This window comes from Fundulus heteroclitus, chromosome 21 (assembly GCF_011125445.2).
Source record: "Fundulus heteroclitus isolate FHET01 chromosome 21, MU-UCD_Fhet_4.1, whole genome shotgun sequence".
NCBI classification, from domain to species: domain Eukaryota; kingdom Metazoa; phylum Chordata; class Actinopteri; order Cyprinodontiformes; family Fundulidae; genus Fundulus; species Fundulus heteroclitus.
The window spans coordinates 24,040,473-24,060,983 of record NC_046381.1 but is presented as its reverse complement, the minus strand read 5'-3'; the positions used below and the strand labels follow the sequence as shown (position 1 = coordinate 24,060,983).

The following is a 20,511-nucleotide window of genomic DNA, read 5'->3' as shown; positions in this document are numbered from 1 at the left end:
ATCTCTTTGTCACTCATTGTTCATCATATGCAAGTTGCTTGGAAATAGTTTTAATCATGTTGTAATAACGCAAGATCTGAGCTGTGAGCAATTCAAATTCATGCTCAGACAGACCTGGCTGCAGAAACAAATTACAGGGGGGCATTACATTTTTCAGGGGGGCACTGTTTAAAAAAAAGAATTTTACATGCTTCAGGCTGAACAGTGGCTCTGTGACTACTCCTAGCTTTTCCTTTTCACATTTGTTGGGCTTTTAGAAAGAATTATTAACAAAATATATATCTAAATAGTTGTCTATGTCTGGAAGAAAACTAAAACCCTTTTAATAAAATGCCATCTCATTGAACTCATTTTACTGGTCAATTTATTTTTTAAATGAGTCGAATCTGACATCATCAATGAATAATAGTTATAATGAATAATATTGATTGTTATAATAAAACAAGAAAAAAATAATGGTTAATCAAGTGTCACTATGCAATTTTATTGGTCAATGTAAACGCCCCAAGAGGCGTTGAGTTCTACTGATCAACTTAAAAATATTTAATGGGTGTGAAAGAGAAATGTTTGATTTAGCTATATTCTGTAAGATGAATTACGTTTATATTAAGGTAGAGTTATTACTCATGTTGGGAAGCTATTGATAAAAGTTTACTTTTTGTTTTTTTTCCGGTTGATATATCATGATTGTTAAAGTGATCTTATGTGTTATTTGGTTGACTAATTGTACATTTTGTGTACATTGTGGCATGTTCTCATGTGTTTTATACTTCTGCGCTTTTAACATAAGAGAGCTTGAGATTTGGGCTTGTTTTTTTTTCTTTTTAGTTGGGCAGGTTTTATGCTGGTTTGGGATGGAAACTAACAGTGAGATACAGCGACCTGTAGAGCTGTGTCTTGACTCAAAAGTCAAGCATTAGCATACATAAACATGAGCAACGGTGTCAGGCTGAACACTGACTGAAATAAAAATTCAGACTAGAAGAGGTTCTGTAACTACAGCAGCTAGGAGCACAAGGAGGATCAGAACAAAACAGAGTTCCCTTCTACCTGAAGTAACCCAAGCTTCTTCAGTTTGGCAGTTTTACTGCTTAGTTTAGCTCTTTGTGTTGCTAGCTGTCTAGCTAACCCTCCTAGCTGTCTAGCTAACCCTCCTAGCGTCAATGTTTACTCCAGTGTTGACTTCAATGCTGATGTTTCAAACAGAAATTAATAGTGTTGCTTCCAGCTCACTCGCTCCTTTGTCTCTTCTTGTAATTAATAGGTAATCAGACCAAATATCCATCCCGCTCTACCGACACCGACGGTGACCACAGCCTCAGCGTTGCTGAAAGCAAACGTCTCACCCAGTGTCCCGCCCCTCTCCAGCTGTAATTGGCTAGCATGTTGTCTTCAGTCGTTGATTTGATTGGTTGAATTGTTTGATTGACACATCAAAGATAGTACTAACAGAGCGATGGCCACTCCGAGGTAAAAAAAATAAATAAATAAAAGTACAGCTTCCGCCCAATGCCTGCCCGCTCTAAAAAAAATTTTTGGTCTCCAAAAGGGGGTGCGCACGCCCCCCGCGCCCCTGCCTGTATCCGCCATTGAAAATCTGTGCACAGACTAAAATTGAAAATGGGGTAAAAAGCTTCGATGTTTGTTTCTTGTGGGAGTGTTCAGTTAATTTTATTACAGGATACAATTCCATATGACTGAAAGGAGTTTTTCGGGGCCGAAGTCAACCTCCGGAATTACAGGTAGCACACGACATTTGATATCTAAAAGATTGTCGTGTAAGTTACAGGTTGTATTGGAGACATAAAATTAGGAGGGTCCAGGAATGGGAAGGGGAGTCCACCAACCCCCGACCTTGAATGAGTGCACGCTAAGGTCATCAACAGACAGATGTGGTGGGCCAGAGGTCAGGGGCCCATCGGATTCCAGAGCCATGTGTACCAGCCACAGAGAGTTAAGGGAACAACACCGGGCCAGCTTTCGGGTCAGACTGGCTGACTGGAAGGGCTTTCAACTACCACCCACCTGCACCAATGGGTGACAGGGCAGCTCGAAGCGCTGAGCCACTTACGGATGAGGCAGCTGGATTTTTATTTTGTTTCTGTTTTTTTTATTTTTAATAAATGATTCACATACAGATGTGTGGGGATCGGCGGTTGGAACAATGACTCTATAAACCATCATCTTTAAAGGCGAGGAGAAGACATCTCTGAGACGCAAGACATCATGACAACAATTGAACGCATTGTGTAAAAAAAAAACAGAATTGTGTAATCACTGTCTCTGTCTTATAAGTTACATATTCCTAAGATGTTACATATTAGTACTGTTAAAATCTTGGTTTTGCATTGCATGATAATTTGGTCTTTATTCTGTGGTTTGATCTGAGTGTAGTGCTTTCACAGGTTATATGAATTTCAAAAAATACATCTTGTTAATCTAGGTTAGGACTCTTAGAGTCATATTTAGATCACATAACAGTTTCTTGGTAGTTGCAAAGTTATCTTAGCCTTGCACCGCCCTGATAAAGGTGCTTACTTCTCTTAATTCTAGTAGGTTTGAGATTTAGGTAGCTTATACTTGGGTTATTTTACATTTAGGGGTAAATCTGAACTTAATTTGATTTCACTAGTCGCCAACAGAGGGGACATTGGGTTACATTATTGCATCTTACCAATTACACTTTGTTTAAGGGTTTCAAGACATGGACTTAGTTTAGCCTAGTTTTTGGTTTGATCTATCTAGGATTAAAGCAGAGGGAAATTGTTAAGAAAACATCTTAGTCAGGCAGAAGGGGTGTCTCCCCTCTGTTGCTGGGTAGAATAACAGGGTGTTTTTGCCCAGGGGGGTGTAAAGGGGGGGGGGCAGAAGGAGAGGGGGTCAACTACCCTCCCCCTAAGCTTTGCAGGAGGAGCTCTAAAGTGGATAAAAAGAATGTTTGTCCAAAACTTGCTTCAGACAGATTATGAACGTGTCTCACCTCATCCGTGCATTCTCCATTACGTCACAAATAAAAGTCATTGTGGTCTGGAGGGCATTTCCCACAGGCTGCATAGAGCTATGCCATGACAGAAAAGCCTCCTCTGTTGTTCATCAGAAATATTGATGGAGTCTGTTTGTGACGGATGACGGAGCGAAATGCTTCAATTTCTAAAAACCAGTGTCTGTATTCTCAAAGATTCTCAGTCTATCAGAGCTCTTTTCTTAGCCTAAAGATTACTACCTAGGAGTCTTAGCTTCAGAGTGATTCAGATGCTGCTGAGAGCCATTTTGAGTAAGGAAATGACAGAAAGTTGATCTTAGTGAGAAGGTGTGGTTGACCCTGTTGCTAGGTGTGATGCTGTCTTTTAAGGGGTCTGATTGGTTGATAGTACAAAAAAAAAACACAAATGTGCTCCTGGTAATCAAAGGAGAGAAATTAACCGATTAGACTGGATTAAGATATCTGTCTCATGATGATGAAATTTAGCAAAATTAATTGTTACACAGCATACAAAATGTTTGAATGCACTTTATTTCCATCCTCATCATCATTTAGATTTGTTTGTTTACTTGTCATTTTACTACTTTATCTGATATTAATGCGTACTCACCTCTCAGCATTTTACTAGCATTGCCTTCTTGTACAAAGCTGCTGGATTTGGTGAAACCACTGACATAAAAAAGAGGGAAAAAATGGAAAAACAAACTGGACAGCAGCGCATCTGTCCCACAGCTCTGGGAGTGTTTAAAGGTAAATTGGTCCCTGATTCACGGTGTAAATAAGCCGACTTTGAAGCACATATCCTTGCATCTTCTCTGCGTGTCTTGGTGATTTTATGCACCGCCTGGAAACTGAGAAGTGTTCCATGCAGCAATGACAAGCCAGGAGATGGCATCACACAAGCAAACTGCGAGATCACCCTTTAGGCTGCTGACACTTTCTCACCTCTTTTATTTAATATTCTTTGTAAATGTTTCCATTTTTTATTCAAGATTATTCAAAATTTCTCCCAATATTTATATATCCTCAATAAAATTAGGTTAACCTTTAATCTGTCATGTTGCTGAAACTAATGAATTTCCCTAAACTGTGGAGGAAATGAGCAAATAAACTTATTTATCAATCATACAATTATAATATGTAGATAATATAAACTTTAACATCCCCATAGAGCAGGGCTATTCAGATAAATTGCTTAGGGGGCCACAGTTAATGAAGGACAAAAGCTCGGGGGCCGGACATCCAGCAAGTTATATAAAAAAGAAAAAGTATTACAATGACCTGTTATAAATGTAATTAGCAGAACTCAAATGTTTAATTCAAAGAAGTGTTGAAAATGCTTTCATCTTTTATGTGAAACTGAAAAAGAAACATGAGAAAATTGTTTTTTGTACACCTCACATGTTTAAAATAAATACACAAATTAAAGCAAAATGCCTGATGTTCATGTCATTTCAGCCAAAAAATTTGCCAGTTTTATTTATTTCTGTTTACCGAAACAATCAAAGAAACGCATACGGCTGTTTCCATTTCAATTAGTAGCCTTAGACTAGCTGGTAGACAGCAAAGCTGCAGCTGATACTAAAACATTCTGGTGGATATAGTTAGCTGAAATGTTTCTTTTCAAACTATGTTCCAGCTCCATAACATAGTCAAAGGGCTCCTGAGAGACACAGTGGTGTTGTTAGGCTTGGCTTGTCATGGACTGTTGCTGCTGTCCTCACAACAGGAGACTATGTGAAGCTAGACAGCCAACAAGACGAAAAAAGTTCTCCACACAAGGCTTGCTTCCCTTGAGTTCTCTGAAGAACCTTTATTCATAAATTTGGTTCTATGTGAACTGAAATATCCAGAAGAAAATAACTAATTACTAACCAATACCCATGTCTGAATATCCCCAGTACATTTCACACTCAGCCAAAACCTTTTTAAATATTTTTAGCATGGATTTACTTGGACTAAGTTTTAACTATGAAGTTGTTTATTATGTTATTTATGTCATTTATTCACACCATGAATTTATTGCTGTCTTTTAACAAAAGGCAGGACACTGATCATTTGTTCACTATTGCTCTTGATCTCATTTGTTCCTTTTTCCTGTTTAAATAAAAATAAAAATTAAGCTGTTGTTCCTTTTCTGTTTATTGGTGTAGGGGTGCTGGAGAGGCGGATTTAGACAGAGAGTTCTGCACCATGAGTTCCGTGTCTGTTCTGTTTAGGGACATCCTGTGTTCTGCAGTCAGCTTTATAAACCTGCCTGCCTTCAGACAACTGTTTGTTAACCAATGGTTGAAGTGCAAATAAAGCCAGATGTCTGTTCTTGTGGGCTCACCTACGTGTCTTTACATAGGGGGGCGGGGGGCGGGCATCTCCTATGGTTGAAGATGTCAGAGACAGTCGTAGCAACTGGGAGACAAACATAGTTGTGGACTGTTTCAGAGAACAATGAAAGCTAACCTATTACTTAGAGGTTAGTAACTGAACAACATACAAACCAAGGCTGTTCAACCATGCCGCTCATCTGGGCTGTTTATCACACAATGTTTCTGATGTTCTCTGATTTATTTAGTTTTTACAAAGAAGTCATTTACGGCCAGATTACCATCACCTGCGGACCAGAAGTGGCCCACAGACCATCAGTTCAATAGCTCTGGCCTAAAGAGTGATTTTCTAAAAAGGTGAATTATGGGGTAACACCCCAATAAGTGAAGAACTGTTTAAAGTTTAAAATGTGTTTATGGATGATTGTATCTTTCTAAAAGATCAAAATCTCTAAATACCAAAAGCTGCAGCAGAGCTGACCTGAATGAGCTGAAGATTTAGAAATCTGATGGTTGAAATAGTTGAAAGTATGAAGGAAGAAGTTAAAGGCCCAAAAACGTCCAGGACCAACTTGAATAATGAAGAATAAACCAGACGGCAATAATGCTGAATCAGCATCAGTCAATGAAGACATCTGGACTCACCGAGCCTTTCTGCAGTTCCTCACAGCTGGAATCAGTCTCCGTCGTCCTCTCTCTGATGTGTTGTACTTCCCCAGGTCCAACTCATCCAGAACCTCCTCTGACATCTGCAGCATGTAGGCCAGAGCTGAGCACTGGAACAAAGAGAGCTCCTCTGATCTGTTCTCTGATTTCAGGAACTGTTGGATCTCCCGATAAACTGAGAGGTCCTTCATCTCCATCAGACAGTGGAAGATGTTGATGCTTCTGTCAGGTGAGATATAATCCATGTTCATGTCCTTCAGGTTGTTGATGACTCTCTTGATGGTTCCTGGACTGTTCTTTGTCTGACCCAGCAGGCCTCCTAAGAGTCTCTGGTTGGACTCCACAGAGAGGCCATGAAGGAAGCGGACAAACAGGTCCAGGTGGCCATTTTCACTTCTGAGGGATTTATCCATGATTCTCTTCAGGAAGTCATACAGAGGATAATAATAGTATCGCCCCCGCAGTAAGTACTCCTTTGTGTTCCTGCTGAAGTCATCTCTCCACAGGAAGTTCTTCACTACCTCTGTGTTCCTGCTGGTGAAGCAGTGGAACATGTAGACTGCAGCCAGAAACTCCTGAATGCTCAGATGAACAAAGCAGTAGACTGCTTTCTGAAAGATCACGCTCTCTCTCTTGAAGATCTCTGTACAAACTCCTGAGTACACCGAGGCCTCTGTGACATCCAGACCACACTGCTGCAGGTCTTCTTGGTAGAACATGATGTTTCCTTTCTCCAGATGTTCTAATGCCAGCCTCCCCAGCTTCAGGAGAACTTCCCTGTCAGTTTTCGTCAGCTTCCTCTGACTCCTCCCATGTCCTTCATGGAACTTGTTCTTCTTCCTCCTGGTCTGTACCAGCAGGAAGTGAGAGTACATGTCAGTCATGGTCTTGGGCAGCTCTCCTCGCTGCTCTGTGGTCAACATGTTCTCCAGAACCGTAGCAGTGATCCAGCAGAAGACTGGGATTCCACACATGATGTGGAGGCTCCTGGAGGTCTTGATGTGGGAGATGATTCTGCTGGACAGCTCTTCATCACTGAACCTCCTCCTGAAGTACTCCTCCTTCTGGGCGTCGGTGAAGCCTCGTACCTCTGTTACCCTGGCAACACATGAAGGAGGGATCTGATTGGCCGCTGCAGGTCTGGAGGTGATCCAGACCAGAGCCGAGGGAAGCAGGTTTCCCTTGATGAGGTTTGTCAGCAGAACGTCGACTGATGACTTCTGTGTGACGTTAGAAACCAGCCAACTGTGGTTGAAGTCCAGATAAAGTCTGCTTTCATCCAGGCCGTCAAAGATGAAGAGAAGTTTGTGGCGAGCCAGCTGCTCTGCTGGGAGCTTCTGGAGGGTTGGATGGAAAACATGGAGCAGCGTGAGAAGACTGTGCTGCTCACCTCTGATCAGGTTCAGCTCCCTGAACGACAGCAGAACCACCACACGGACATCTTGGTTCTCCAAGCCCTCGGCCCAGTCCAGAGTGAACTTCTGCACTGAGAAGGTTTTTCCAACACCAGCGACGCCGTTGGTCAGAACCACTCTGATGGCTCCATGTTGGTCAGGTAATGCTTTAAAGATGTCGTGGCACCTGATTGGAGAGTCATGGAGGTTCTGGATCCTGGAAGCTCTCTCCAGCTGCTTCACCTCATGTTGGGTATTAACCTCTTCACTCTGTCCCTCTGTGATGTAGAGATCAGTGTAGATCCTGTTGAGGAGGGTTCTACTTCCTGGTTCATCACTTCCTTCAGTCACACGTTCACATCTCCTCCTCAGACTGATCTTATGTTCCTCTAGAACCTCCTGCAGACCAACATCTGCTGGAACAGAGAAGAAAAGACAACTGAAGGAAAAACCTGATTTAGTGATGAAGTTGGAGCAGAAACATCTGGAACATCAGGAGGTGTTATCATTAGAAGGTCTCTTAGTTCACATGATGTGATGCTAAACAATGGGATCCATCCTTAGAACCAGAACCTTGTTAGATGGTCAGGCAGCAGAGTTCTGCCTCTGCTTTGTGGCCAGTATTTGTTCTCTGTCAGGATCTGATTCACAAAGCAGATCAGATGAAGAAATGCTGACAGAAACATGCAGCAGCTTTCAGCAACATGAACTCTTTAGCATCAGGTCACCATTGTCCTCATTTCTCTGTTTCGATCTGATCTTCTCCCACAAACACAGCAGCTACAGAAGAGGCAGAGAGACAGAAAATGCTTCCTGGCAGCATTTTCAGCCTAAATGAAGGAAATCTGGAGGAAATGCTCTAATCTGCCAGAAAAACAGCTCATTGGATCAGGTAGTGTTTACATTGCAGATGCTTTTCTCACTCAGAGACTGGGTTGGATGAATAATTACAGACTAGAGATGACATGGGACTAATTTGGCCCTTTAGAAGTAAACAGCAGATAGAAATATTCCATGTTTCTACAAATATATCTGCTGTAATCTGGGATCTACTGTCAGAGGAAATAAAGGTTTCTGTCTCTCAGACTTTCCTTCCCTCTTTCTGTAAAGCAACATTGCAGCAGGTTGTTTTCTCCACCTTTTTGTTTCCATGCATCAAAATGAGCTGCAGCTTTAAGGAGATGTTCAGTTTTAATGCATTTAGCACAAAGGGCTGAAAACAGAACCACTTCAAAGCAAACCCAATAGGTTGTTGGGTTGAACACAGACGTTACATTTACAGCAGCTGGAAATCCAGAGATTCAGGGGGAATAATTGATCACAGAAATACTTTAAACACTTGAATTTCCAAATCCCAACTAAAGACGAGGAATTAGTTCAACAGAGACGATAGGAGGAGGTTCTGATTGGAGATGTTCAGTCTCACCTGGAGCACAGCTTTTTTGATTGGCTGCTAGCAGTCCAGGTCCTGTTCTCGGACTTTTCCCACACTGGGGGCAGGAGGAGGGTCCTGATGTAGCAGACTGCACCCAGTATGACGTGATGCACTGTCTGCAGAACCAGTGTCCACAGCTGGTAGAGACCGGGTCCATCAGGACCTTCTGACACAAAGCACAGCAGGACGGCTGCTCCTCCACACCAACGCTGCTCCTCTTCCTCTGTCTGTGAAGACATTTCTTCATCACTGAAACAGTTCACTACCAACAGGGTGGGGCTGTCCTCATGAAGCTGGAGATGTTCATGAAGGTCCACCACAAAGAACGGACCAGAAGCTGGGTCAGAACAGAACCTCAGAACAGTGTCTAATTTGACGTTTTTAATCATTTTATATTTGCTGTCATGATTGATCTTTCTTTTGATGTTTTTGTTATAGTAGTACGTAACTAGCGAATAGGCACGTTAAATAGCTTACACTCTTTAAATAACCTCTCTACTGTCTAATATTAGTGTCAGAAAAAAACGTTTATCAACTTTTTAAAGGACCTTTACGTTTTACATCTCAAAATATTTGAATTTATTGATGAATTTACAGAATTTGTTGGTTTAGAGCCAGTACCGAGGACCACAAACAGTGCCATAATGCCTAAATCAATAAACAAAAAATAAAATGTATTGTTCAGGTGTTACACTGGGGTTAACTGCTAATAAAACATTTGTTTAAAGGCATTATGACACTAATTACCTAATTAGTAATCTGTCATGAGGGTGGAGAGAGTAGGGGAAGATCTGCAGCAAATGATAATAATAATACATTTTATTTCATGCGCCTTTCAAAAGACTCAAGGTCACTGTACATGTAAAAACAATAAATGGTAAAAGCAATGTCACCATTCCTGGAGGATTTATTGTAAAAACAATAAATGGTAAAAGAAATGTCGTCATAATTAAAAGAAACAACAAACTACACACAGGAAAGTAATATAAAATCATAATGAAAAGGCAATCTTGAACATGTGGGTTTTGAGTTTTGATTTGAACACGGGTAAAGACTCGGTATTGCAGATGTCAGGGGGGAGAGAATTCCAGAGTGTGGGCGCAGAACAAGAAAAAGCTCTGCTCCCCATGGTGCTGAGACGGGCTGAAGGAACAACTAAGTGAGTGGTAGAAGAAGATCCAAGTACGCGGGAGGGAGTAGAAATATGAAGTAAATCAGAAAGGTACGGATGGGAGAGATTGTGAATAACTTTAAAAGTAAGTAGGAGGATTTTGAACTGAATTCTGAACTTCACAGGTAGCCAGTGGAGCTGCTGCAGGACTGGGGTGATGTGATGGAAAGATGAGGTTCTAGAAATGATGCGAGCTGCTGAGTTTTATACTGCTTGAGGCTTGTGAATGGATTTTTGAGGAAGACCGAAATGAAGAGAATTACAGTAATCGATGCGGGAAGTGACCAGACTATGAACAAGAGTGCAGGTGGAGCTAGGGGAGAGAGAGGGGCGAAGGCGATTGATATTGCGTAAGTGAAAGTAAGCGGGACGGGTAAGGTTGTTAATGTGAGAGGAGAAGGACAAGGTGCTATCAAGGATGACACCCAGACTCTTGACCTGAGGTGAAGGGGAGATTATGGAGTTGTCAAATGAAAGGGAGAAACTGTCAGCTTTGAATAAAGTAGATTTTGTTCCCACTAGGAGGATTTTGGTCTTGTCATTATTCAATGTAAGAAAGTTGGAGGTGAACCAGGATTTTATTTCGGTTAAGCAGGAGATTAATGAAGGAGGTGGGGGTGAAGAGTTTGGTTTACAAGAAAGATAGAGCTGGGTGTCATCCGCATAACAGTGAAAATTGATGTTAAATTTCCTAAAGATATTGCCAAGGGGGAAAATGTAAATGATAAAGAGTAGGGGTCCTAGAACAGAGCCTTGGGGAGCAGCCGGAAGTGAGGGCGGTGGAAGGTGTGGCTGGGTTGTGGGTGGCAGGGTGTGGAGCTGGAACCGGAAGACTGAGAGCACAGGTGAGGTAATCGTGGAAAATCCCAAAAGGCAAAAAGCATTGCTTTCACTAGAAAAGATGTTGGCCGATCTACCAACCAAGCGGTGACCATCTGGCAGCGAGTAAACAGGAGGCCAGGCTCTAAATACTGCTCTAGGTGAAGATTGGTCACAGGTGTTTGCAGCCATCTCCTCCCCGAGCCACACCTATCAAAGAGAGAGAGTACACCCAAACCACAACCACACAGGCTCACACACCACTGCCTGTCTTGGTCATAATGACATTTTCTGGAATTTAATATCTGACCCTTTGTGGAGATTATAGGTTTATCAGACTTTGGTCTCCAGACCTGCTGACTACCGCTGGCTGTTGTCTGTGAAAGGAGCGCTGTGATTGTTTGAATGTGATGGTGGGAGCAGGTAGTGCTCGTGCTTCTAGAAATGTCCCAACATAACTGTTGGTTATTGGTCCAACTCCCACAGACACCAGAGGAGCCTGAAACCTGCTAGAGCTTCAGAACGACACAAAGGAAACTATTTAGTTGCTCCTCCACAATTTGTTCTGTTCTCTCAAAGCCCTGTTTGGGTCAGAACCCAACAAAGAACTAAAATGATAAAAAAAAGTCTGTTTTTAGTCTCCCTGCATCAGTTTCTGACCAGAAATCCAAGTTTAAACCTTGGTTGGTCTTTGCAGAGTCAAATCAGTTGGAAACTGGTTTGTTACTCTGAGTCTGAGGGCCCAGGTTCAGATCTGAAGAATGGAGGTTCTCCTTTGGACCGGTCACTCCTCATAGATGGACAGCTGGATCCTGGAGGTTCTGCTCTCTGTCTGTGGTTCTGACCTCTGAAACACCAACATATTGTTATTCAGATCACATCAATCAGTGAGAAACTCTGATCAAACCAGAGAAGAAGCTCTGAACACAAACTGCTGCAGAGAAGCAGAAGCTTTAAAGATCCAGAAACATTCAGACGGATCTGTTGAACCAAACTGAACATTATCTTAATAACCGGGTTCTACTGGTCTGGATCACATGGGTCCAACCAACACCTGTAGGACAACAGGCTCATGTCACAGCTTAATGGAGCTGATGAGATCAGATTTAGATGAATTCTTCTACAAAGTACTTCTATAGTATACACTACTAGTACTACAAAGCCCAGAAAGTTCTGGACATGGTCCGATTGATCACATCTAGTCTGAGAAGGTGGAGAGCAGATGATCTGGTCCCTGATACCAGAACTAAAGCTGTTGATCTGGTATGAGGAGCTGATGTGGCCGTCATTAAAGAACAGAACCCATGAACGGACCATGAAACAGAACCGTAGAACCAGAACAAAGCTGAAACCAGTGAGACGCTGAAGATCAACCAATTAAAGGTAAAGGAAGAGATGCCACAGAGCTGCAGAATGATCAGCTGCTGTGTGAGCTTTGGTTTCTGATCAACATGATGAAGCTCTGAATGACTTAACCTGCAGCTTCACAGGTAGGACTTTGTGCACAAAGACACCGACAAGCACACTGCAGTGAGGGCTGCTTCTAAAGCCCGGTTCCACCTGCTGGAAAGAACCGTTCTGCTGATTCATGACCCACTGAGTCTCTATCCCGGCTCATTTAGTTCACAATCTGAACAAGTTCTGGGATCAATAGAATAGAACAGAATAGCTTTATTGTAATTATGACATATAATCAAATCTTAGTTCCATCTCCTGCTACACATCTGACAGCTCTGATGGCCCATGGATAAAAACTATGGGCTTTCATGGACCGGTAACACTGGTTTGAAGGCACCAGTCTGAACAGGTGATGAGCTGGGTGGGAGGAGTCTTTGAGGATGTTTGTGGCTCTTCTGATGCATCTGGAATTGACAACCTCCTGATGCATCAGCAGAACCACAAGCTGAACAAGGTCCAAACCAGTGAGACACTATAGATCAACCAGTTAATATTCTAGATATTATCTCTCTGTGGAGTCACATGGATCAGTTAGAAACTGGGTTCTTACTCTGAGGGTCCAGGTTCAGCACTAAAGTGTGGAGGATTTTTTCTGGACCGGTCACTCCTCATAGATGGACAGCTGGATCCTGAAGGTTCTGCTCTGTCCACCTTTAGATCACAATCCTCCATCTTCTGGACTTCAGTCAGCCTGAGAGAGAAACCAGAACCAGTCAGTACCCTGTGATTCAGGTCCAGTCAATGTCAGTAAAGCAGAAAGCTGATTCCCATCATGTGTGTAGAGGACCAGAGGAACCTGAGTTCAACAGGTACCATCTGGGTCTGGATTGTTTTCTCCTTCACTACTTCATGCATCTCCTGATGTCTGCTGGCTGATCTCCTCAGAACCATCTGGAGAAGATCTAGTTTATTTAGAAAATGACGCTAAAACTGAGTGTGAAACCTTTTCAGGTCTAAACTGGAATCATGTTCCAGGTCTGTAGAAACATCCAGAGTGAATGAAGGAGGGAACATTTCCTCTGAAGTTTTGATGTGTTGGTTCTGAACACAGCGGCCCGCTCACATGTTGGAGCCGGCTCCTGTTAGAGAGCCTTCAGTTAAAGCAGCAGTTCTGAAACCTCTCAGGTCCAGACCTCCTTCAGACGAAAATGTTCTGCTGCATTTAGTCTGTGAGGCAGAAAATGTTCCTTTTAGATGAAGCTCAAAGAGAGAGAGCTGATTTGTTTCAGTGCAGTGAGGGCTGCTTCTAAAGCCCGGTTCCACCTGCTGGAAAGAACCGTTCTGCTGATTCATGACCCACTGAGTCTCTATCCCGGCTCATTTAGTTCACAATCTGAACAAGTTCTGGGATCAATAGAATAGAACAGAATAGCTTTATTGTAATTATGACATATAATCAAATCTTAGTTCCATCTCCTGCTACACATCTGACAGCTCTGATGGCCCATGGATAAAAACTATGGGCTTTCATGGACCGGTAACACTGGTTTGAAGGCACCAGTCTGAACAGGTGATGAGCTGGGTGGGAGGAGTCTTTGAGGATGTTTGTGGCTCTTCTGATGCATCTGGAATTGACAACCTCCTGATGCATCAGCAGAACCACAAGCTGAACAAGGTCCAAACCAGTGAGACACTATAGATCAACCAGTTAATATTCTAGATATTATCTCTCTGTGGAGTCACATGGATCAGTTAGAAACTGGGTTCTTACTCTGAGGGTCCAGGTTCAGCACTAAAGTGTGGAGGATTTTTTCTGGACCAGTCACTCCTCATAGATGGACAGCTGGATCCTGAAGGTTCTGCTCTGTCCACCTTTAGATCACAATCCTCCATCTTCTGGACTTCAGTCAGCCTGAGAGAGAAACCAGAACCAGTCAGTACCCTGTGATTCAGGTCCAGTCAATGTCAGTAAAGCAGAAAGCTGATTCCCATCTTGTGTGTAGAGGACCAGAGGAACCTGAGTTCAACAGGTACCATCTGGGTCTGGATTGTTTTCTCCTTCACTACTTCATGCATCTCCTGATGTCTGCTGGCTGATCTCCTCAGAACCATCTGGAGAAGATCTAGTTTATTTAGAAAATGACGCTAAAACTGAGTGTGAAACCTTTTCAGGTCTAAACTGGAATCATGTTCCAGGTCTGTAGAAACATCCAGAGTGAATGAAGGAGGGAACATTTCCTCTGAAGTTTTGATGTGTTGGTTCTGAACACAGCGGCCCGCTCACATGTTGGAGCCGGCTCCTGTTAGAGAGCCTTCAGTTAAAGCAGCAGTTCTGAAACCTCTCAGGTCCAGACCTCCTTCAGACGAAAATGTTCTGCTGCATTTAGTCTGTGAGGCAGAAAATGTTCCTTTTAGATGAAGCTCAAAGAGAGAGAGCTGATTTGTTTCAGTGCAGTGAGGGCTGCTTCTAAAGCCCGGTTCCACCTGCTGGAAAGAACCGTTCTGCTGATTCATGACCCACTGAGTCTCTATCCCGGCTCATTTAGTTCACAATCTGAACAAGTTCTGGGATCAATAGAATAGAACAGAATAGCTTTATTGTAATTATGACATATAATCAAATCTTAGTTCCATCTCCTGCTACACATCTGACAGCTCTGATGGCCCATGGATAAAAACTATGGGCTTTCATGGACCGGTAACACTGGTTTGAAGGCACCAGTCTGAACAGGTGATGAGCTGGGTGGGAGGAGTCTTTGAGGATGTTTGTGGCTCTTCTGATGCATCTGGAATTGACAACCTCCTGATGCATCAGCAGAACCACAAGCTGAACAAGGTCCAAACCAGTGAGACACTATAGATCAACCAGTTAATATTCTAGATATTATCTCTCTGTGGAGTCACATGGATCAGTTAGAAACTGGGTTCTTACTCTGAGGGTCCAGGTTCAGCACTAAAGTGTGGAGGATTTTTTCTGGACCGGTCACTCCTCATAGATGGACAGCTGGATCCTGAAGGTTCTGCTCTGTCCACCTTTAGATCACAATCCTCCATCTTCTGGACTTCAGTCAGCCTGAGAGAGAAACCAGAACCAGTCAGTACCCTGTGATTCAGGTCCAGTCAATGTCAGTAAAGCAGAAAGCTGATTCCCATCATGTGTGTAGAGGACCAGAGGAACCTGAGTTCAACAGGTACCATCTGGGTCTGGATTGTTTTCTCCTTCACTACTTCATGCATCTCCTGATGTCTGCTGGCTGATCTCCTCAGAACCATCTGGAGAAGATCTAGTTTATTTAGAAAATGACGCTAAAACTGAGTGTGAAACCTTTTCAGGTCTAAACTGGAATCATGTTCCAGGTCTGTAGAAACATCCAGAGTGAATGAAGGAGGGAACATTTCCTCTGAAGTTTTGATGTGTTGGTTCTGAACACAGCGGCCCGCTCACATGTTGGAGCCGGCTCCTGTTAGAGAGCCTTCAGTTAAAGCAGCAGTTCTGAAACCTCTCAGGTCCAGACCTCCTTCAGACGAAAATGTTCTGCTGCATTTAGTCTGTGAGGCAGAAAATGTTCCTTTTAGATGAAGCTCAAAGAGAGAGAGCTGATTTGTTTCAGTGCAGTGAGGGCTGCTTCTAAAGCCCGGTTCCACCTGCTGGAAAGAACCGTTCTGCTGATTCATGACCCACTGAGTCTCTATCCCGGCTCATTTAGTTCACAATCTGAACAAGTTCTGGGATCAATAGAATAGAACAGAATAGCTTTATTGTAATTATGACATATAATCAAATCTTAGTTCCATCTCCTGCTACACATCTGACAGCTCTGATGGCCCATGGATAAAAACTATGGGCTTTCATGGACCGGTAACACTGGTTTGAAGGCACCAGTCTGAACCGGTGATGAGCTGGGTGGGAGGAGTCTTTGAGGATGTTTGTGGCTCTTCTGATGCATCTGGAATTGACAACCTCCTGATGCATCAGCAGAACCACAAGCTGAACAAGGTCCAAACCAGTGAGATGTGGAAGATCAACTAGTTAATGTTCTAGGTATTATATCTCTGCAGAGTCACATGGATCAGTTAGAAACTGGGTTCTTACTCTGACGGTCCAGGTTCTTCACTGAAGTTTGGAGCTCCATCTTTGGACCGGTCACTTGTCATAGACATACGTTCTGCTCTGTCCTCCTTTAGATCACAATCCATCTTCTGGACTTCAGTCAGCCTGTGAGAGAAACCAGAACCAGTCAGTTCCCAGTGGTTCAGGTCCAGTCAGTGTCTGTAAAGCAGAAAGCTTATTCCCATCATGTGTGTAGAGGACCAGAGGAACCTGAGTTCAGCAGGTACCATCTGGGTCTGGATTGTCCGCTCCTTCTGTCATGATTTGTCAACGGATGAACTCAGAACCACACACACAGGACTAAAATTGAGAGTCTTTATTGCATGGTGATGGATGGAGGTTTGATGAGGCCAGAGGAGCAGGTAACACAGAACCGGAGTGAAGGTGATGGCAGGAGCTGACGGCCCGGAGTGAGAGAGAGTCACGACTATCCAGGAAGCCGGGAATGCTCAGTTCTGCTCAGCTAGCAGGCCCCGTAGCTACAACAGGTTAGCAGTTCGTTGGAGACCCCAGGGCACAGAGCTGAGCTTCTCCAGGGCGGTTAGTCAGGTTAGCAGAACCTTAAACAAGAAAAACAAATCTTCCGAGGCAAAAACGGGGACTGGCATGGAGAGGTGTGGAATGATGACGGACCGGCAAAGGAGTGACAGCAGAGTGAGGCTTAAGTAGGGAGGCTGGCAGGTGAAGTGAGTCTGGCTAATTAGTGGCTGGCAGGTGTGACTAACTGCAGAGGAGGTGAAGTGAAGATGAAAATAACTGATGACAATGAAAACTAACAATAAATAAAGTCAAACCAAACCCACATGAGATGAAAAATGGAAATAACAGAAAAATGAAGTCAAACCAGAACTCAACCATGACACCTTCACTACTTCATGCACCTCCTGATGTCTGCTGGGCGATCTCCTCAGAACCATCTGGAGAAGTTCTGGTTTATTTAGAAAATGAAGCTAAGACTTAGTGTGAAACCTTTTCAGGTCTAAACTGGAATCATGTTCCAGGTCTGTAGAAACATCCAGAGTGAGGTCAGATGTAGTGAATGAAGGAGGGAACATTTCCTCTGAAGTTCTGATGTGTTGGTTCTGAACACAGCAGCCCGCTCACATGTTGGAGCCGGCTCCTGTTAGAGAGCCTTCAGTTAAAGCAGCAGTTCTGAAACCTCTCAGGTCCAGACCTCTTTCAGAGGAAGATGTTCTGCTGGTCCCTCTGCTGAGAGTCAGAACCTCTCAGAGACTAGAACATCTAGAGGAACCAGTGGAAACTTCACTTTTCAACTGTTATACAAGAAGCTGTTTGAATATGATTATTATTATTAATTATAATTTGGTATTATAATTTTTAATAATAGGTCATTTAAACTCAAATAGTAGCTATAACAAAATGTGGCTCAAATGGTGGTGATACCAGCTGTAAGCTTGTAATAATTTATCTACATTTAATGCATTTATTATTTAGCTGTTATGGACTCATTTATGCTGGAATAGGAGGCCTGATCTGATCGGTTCCTGGCCGATCTATCCAGCAGCGTCGATAATTCAAATTATAACTGCAATTAGAATTTAAACCGTTACTCCTTTATCACCAATCCAATGATAATGCTCTGTCACGTCCTGAACTGGCATAACACAACATTTTAACATCAGTCTGAACATCAGCATGACCTGAGGAGCAGGTGAGCAGCAGTTACCATGGTAACATAGCAGAGAGACAGCTTTACCTGCTAACAGTAACATGATTTCACAACAGAAACTGAAAACCCTTTAAAGGATTTAACAGAATTTTAAAGAAAGAAGGACAGAAATAATTCTCCCAACCCATTGGTTCAAATTCCCTAAAACCAGGTTTTGGAGTATCAGTTTTACATACACACACATTTAGGGGAGAAGTGGACCTGAGGGGGGCTGGGAAATTAATTTCAATTCAAGGTGTTGTTGTAGATGACTGATTCTGCTGCAAAGTTGTTCCATAGTCAGACTGATTGTGTCAAACAGTGAATACTCTGATTAACCTTTGTTGGAACCACTTTAGATTTCAGGTGCACCCAATAGGTAAAAGAGATTGATTACGATTGAGTGTCTAGTTTACTGTTGACATTGAGAACTCTGCTGGTACCAACCTGTCATATTTCAGACCTTCTTATTTTTGTTCAATACGTTTCATTTTCAAAAAAATCTTCAAAAAAATAAAGCTTGGCTGTTTCCACATTTAACCATTCACTCCAGATCTCCTTTAGTAGCCAAACCTGCTGGCCCAAAAATCTTGCTTATTCATTTAGCTCCAATCTTTTGGAGCTAAATTACTTTTTAAGACAATTACTTCTTGAATCAATCGCCCTCCTGTTAGAAATCAAATCTATCTTTTACTGACATCTGTCCTCCTCGGTCGGCCTGTCTTCTCCGTTTACCACCATGGACCAGCCCTTCGTCTTCAGCCCTTTGTCTTCAGCCCTTCGTCCTCAGCCCTTTCTGCCCGTCTATTCCCGCTGTGATCTCCTGCGGCCTTGCTGCCTTGCTGTCTCCTGCTCACCCTGGACACTCTCCTGCCTGCACTACATTTTGGTTGTACACAACTGGTTCACTGACTTACATTCTTCATGATTCTTTAGCTTTAATTTCAGGTAAAAACAAAATTAGGTGACTTTTGCTTTGTACATGAAATAACACAAAACTGTTAGCTTTTTATTATCTCTGCATAGTCACATAAATCGGTTAGAAACTGGGTTCTTACTCTGATTCTGAAGGTCCAGGTTCTTTACTGAAGTCTGGAGGTCAACCTTTGAAGTTGTCACTCTTCATAGACGGACAGCTGGATCCAGAAGGTTCTGCTCAGTTCTCCTTTAGATCAGTTCCCACTGATTTAGGTCCTGTCAGTGTTTTGATCCTTCCACAGCCCACAAATACAAAATCCACTGAAAGGAAACCCAGGAGAAGTTAACACTAATCCTGACCCAGGATATTCTCTTTGTTCTGTTCTGCTACTAAATAGACTCTGAACCCGTCTCTCCTGATCTGATACCCAACTACAACCGACTCACCTGAGGCTCCACCCACCAGTCAAGGTCAGCCTGTGTTTAAACACCTTTCTTTTCATTTCTTTTTATCAGTAGTAAACTGAGCTGTAAAACATTGAGGTCAGATTTAAACTTCTGGGAGTTTAAGTCTGGAGGTGACTGCTGTCACTTCTTCATTCTCTCCTTTTTCCTCTGAGGTAAACATCCACCTTCATTCTGCCAAACCTACTTTAAGGTTCAAGGTCCAACGTACATTTATTATCTAAGGGGGCAATTGTGTTTTACAGCCAGCCATAAAAAGACAGGAAAACACTTTCAACATTCATACAGTTAAATACTAAAGTTTAAAACATATTAAACTGATGGTTTGAGTTACTTTCTGAACCTGTTAGTTCTGCGTAGCGGCAGGGTAGATCTGCAGACTGATGGGAGCAAAATAAGGTCTGTACTTGAATGACTTGGATGTAACCAGACCTCGTACAGTCCTCTGTGGTCCTGAAAGGAAGCCATAAAGTCGTAACCATAAATCTTTATAACACTCCAAAGTTGAATCCTCTGTTTGACACTAAGTGATCTGAACCAGCAGATAGAAGAAAATATAGGAACAGATTCTGGAAAACAGTAAAATAATTTCTATAAGTGGTATCAACAATGCTGCTGAACTATGTACCACACGTGAATAGCACACTGTCCTTTTCCCCTGCATTGTCTACATTGTTACATTGTCTTACATCGTTTGCCTTTCTATTGTTTACATAAATTGCTGCTGCATCTGGATACATGTATAGCACACTGTCTATTTCCCATGCATTGTTTACATTGTTACATTGTTTTTCATCTCAATTGTTTACATAAATCGCTGCTGCATCTTTATCCTGAAAAATAGTGCAATCTACTGTGATTTTTAAAGTGATTTCTAGAGTGATCCTTTTCAAGCTGTATGCAAACGAAATTTCATTCTGTACGCACTTTGTGCAAACAAAATGACAATAAAGATATCTATCTATCTATCTATCTATCTATCTATCTATCTATCTGTCTGTCTGTCTGTCTGTCTGTCTGTCTGTCTGTCTGTCTGTCTGTCTGTCATCTGTCTATCTATCTATCTATCTATCTATCTATCTATCTATCTATCTATCTATCTATCTATCTATCTATCTAACATTTGAACAAAGCTTACAGTAATAATATACAAGCTGGTTC

General features: G+C 42.5%; 2 protein-coding genes across 2 annotated transcripts in view; one reads left to right on the top strand and one right to left on the bottom strand.

Moving 5' to 3' along the window:
- LOC118556861 (NLR family CARD domain-containing protein 3-like) overlaps nucleotides 1-16,351 on the bottom strand; it is a 148,228-nt gene extending 131,877 nt beyond the window's left edge. The window contains exons 1-6 of the mRNA XM_036125399.1: nucleotides 16,281-16,351; nucleotides 15,120-15,260; nucleotides 13,959-14,099; nucleotides 12,798-12,938; nucleotides 8,791-9,026; nucleotides 5,950-7,777 (exon numbers count right to left, since the gene is read on the bottom strand). Coding sequence (XP_035981292.1) covers nucleotides 5,950-7,777; nucleotides 8,791-9,026; nucleotides 12,798-12,938; nucleotides 13,959-14,099; nucleotides 15,120-15,260; nucleotides 16,281-16,348 — 2,555 coding nt within the window. The 5' untranslated portion in view covers nucleotides 16,349-16,351. The remainder of the gene's footprint in view (nucleotides 1-5,949; nucleotides 7,778-8,790; nucleotides 9,027-12,797; nucleotides 12,939-13,958; nucleotides 14,100-15,119; nucleotides 15,261-16,280) is intronic.
- LOC118556862 (NLR family CARD domain-containing protein 3-like) overlaps nucleotides 1-20,511 on the top strand; it is a 353,674-nt gene that overhangs the window by 173,211 nt on the left and 159,952 nt on the right. The window lies entirely within an intron of this gene.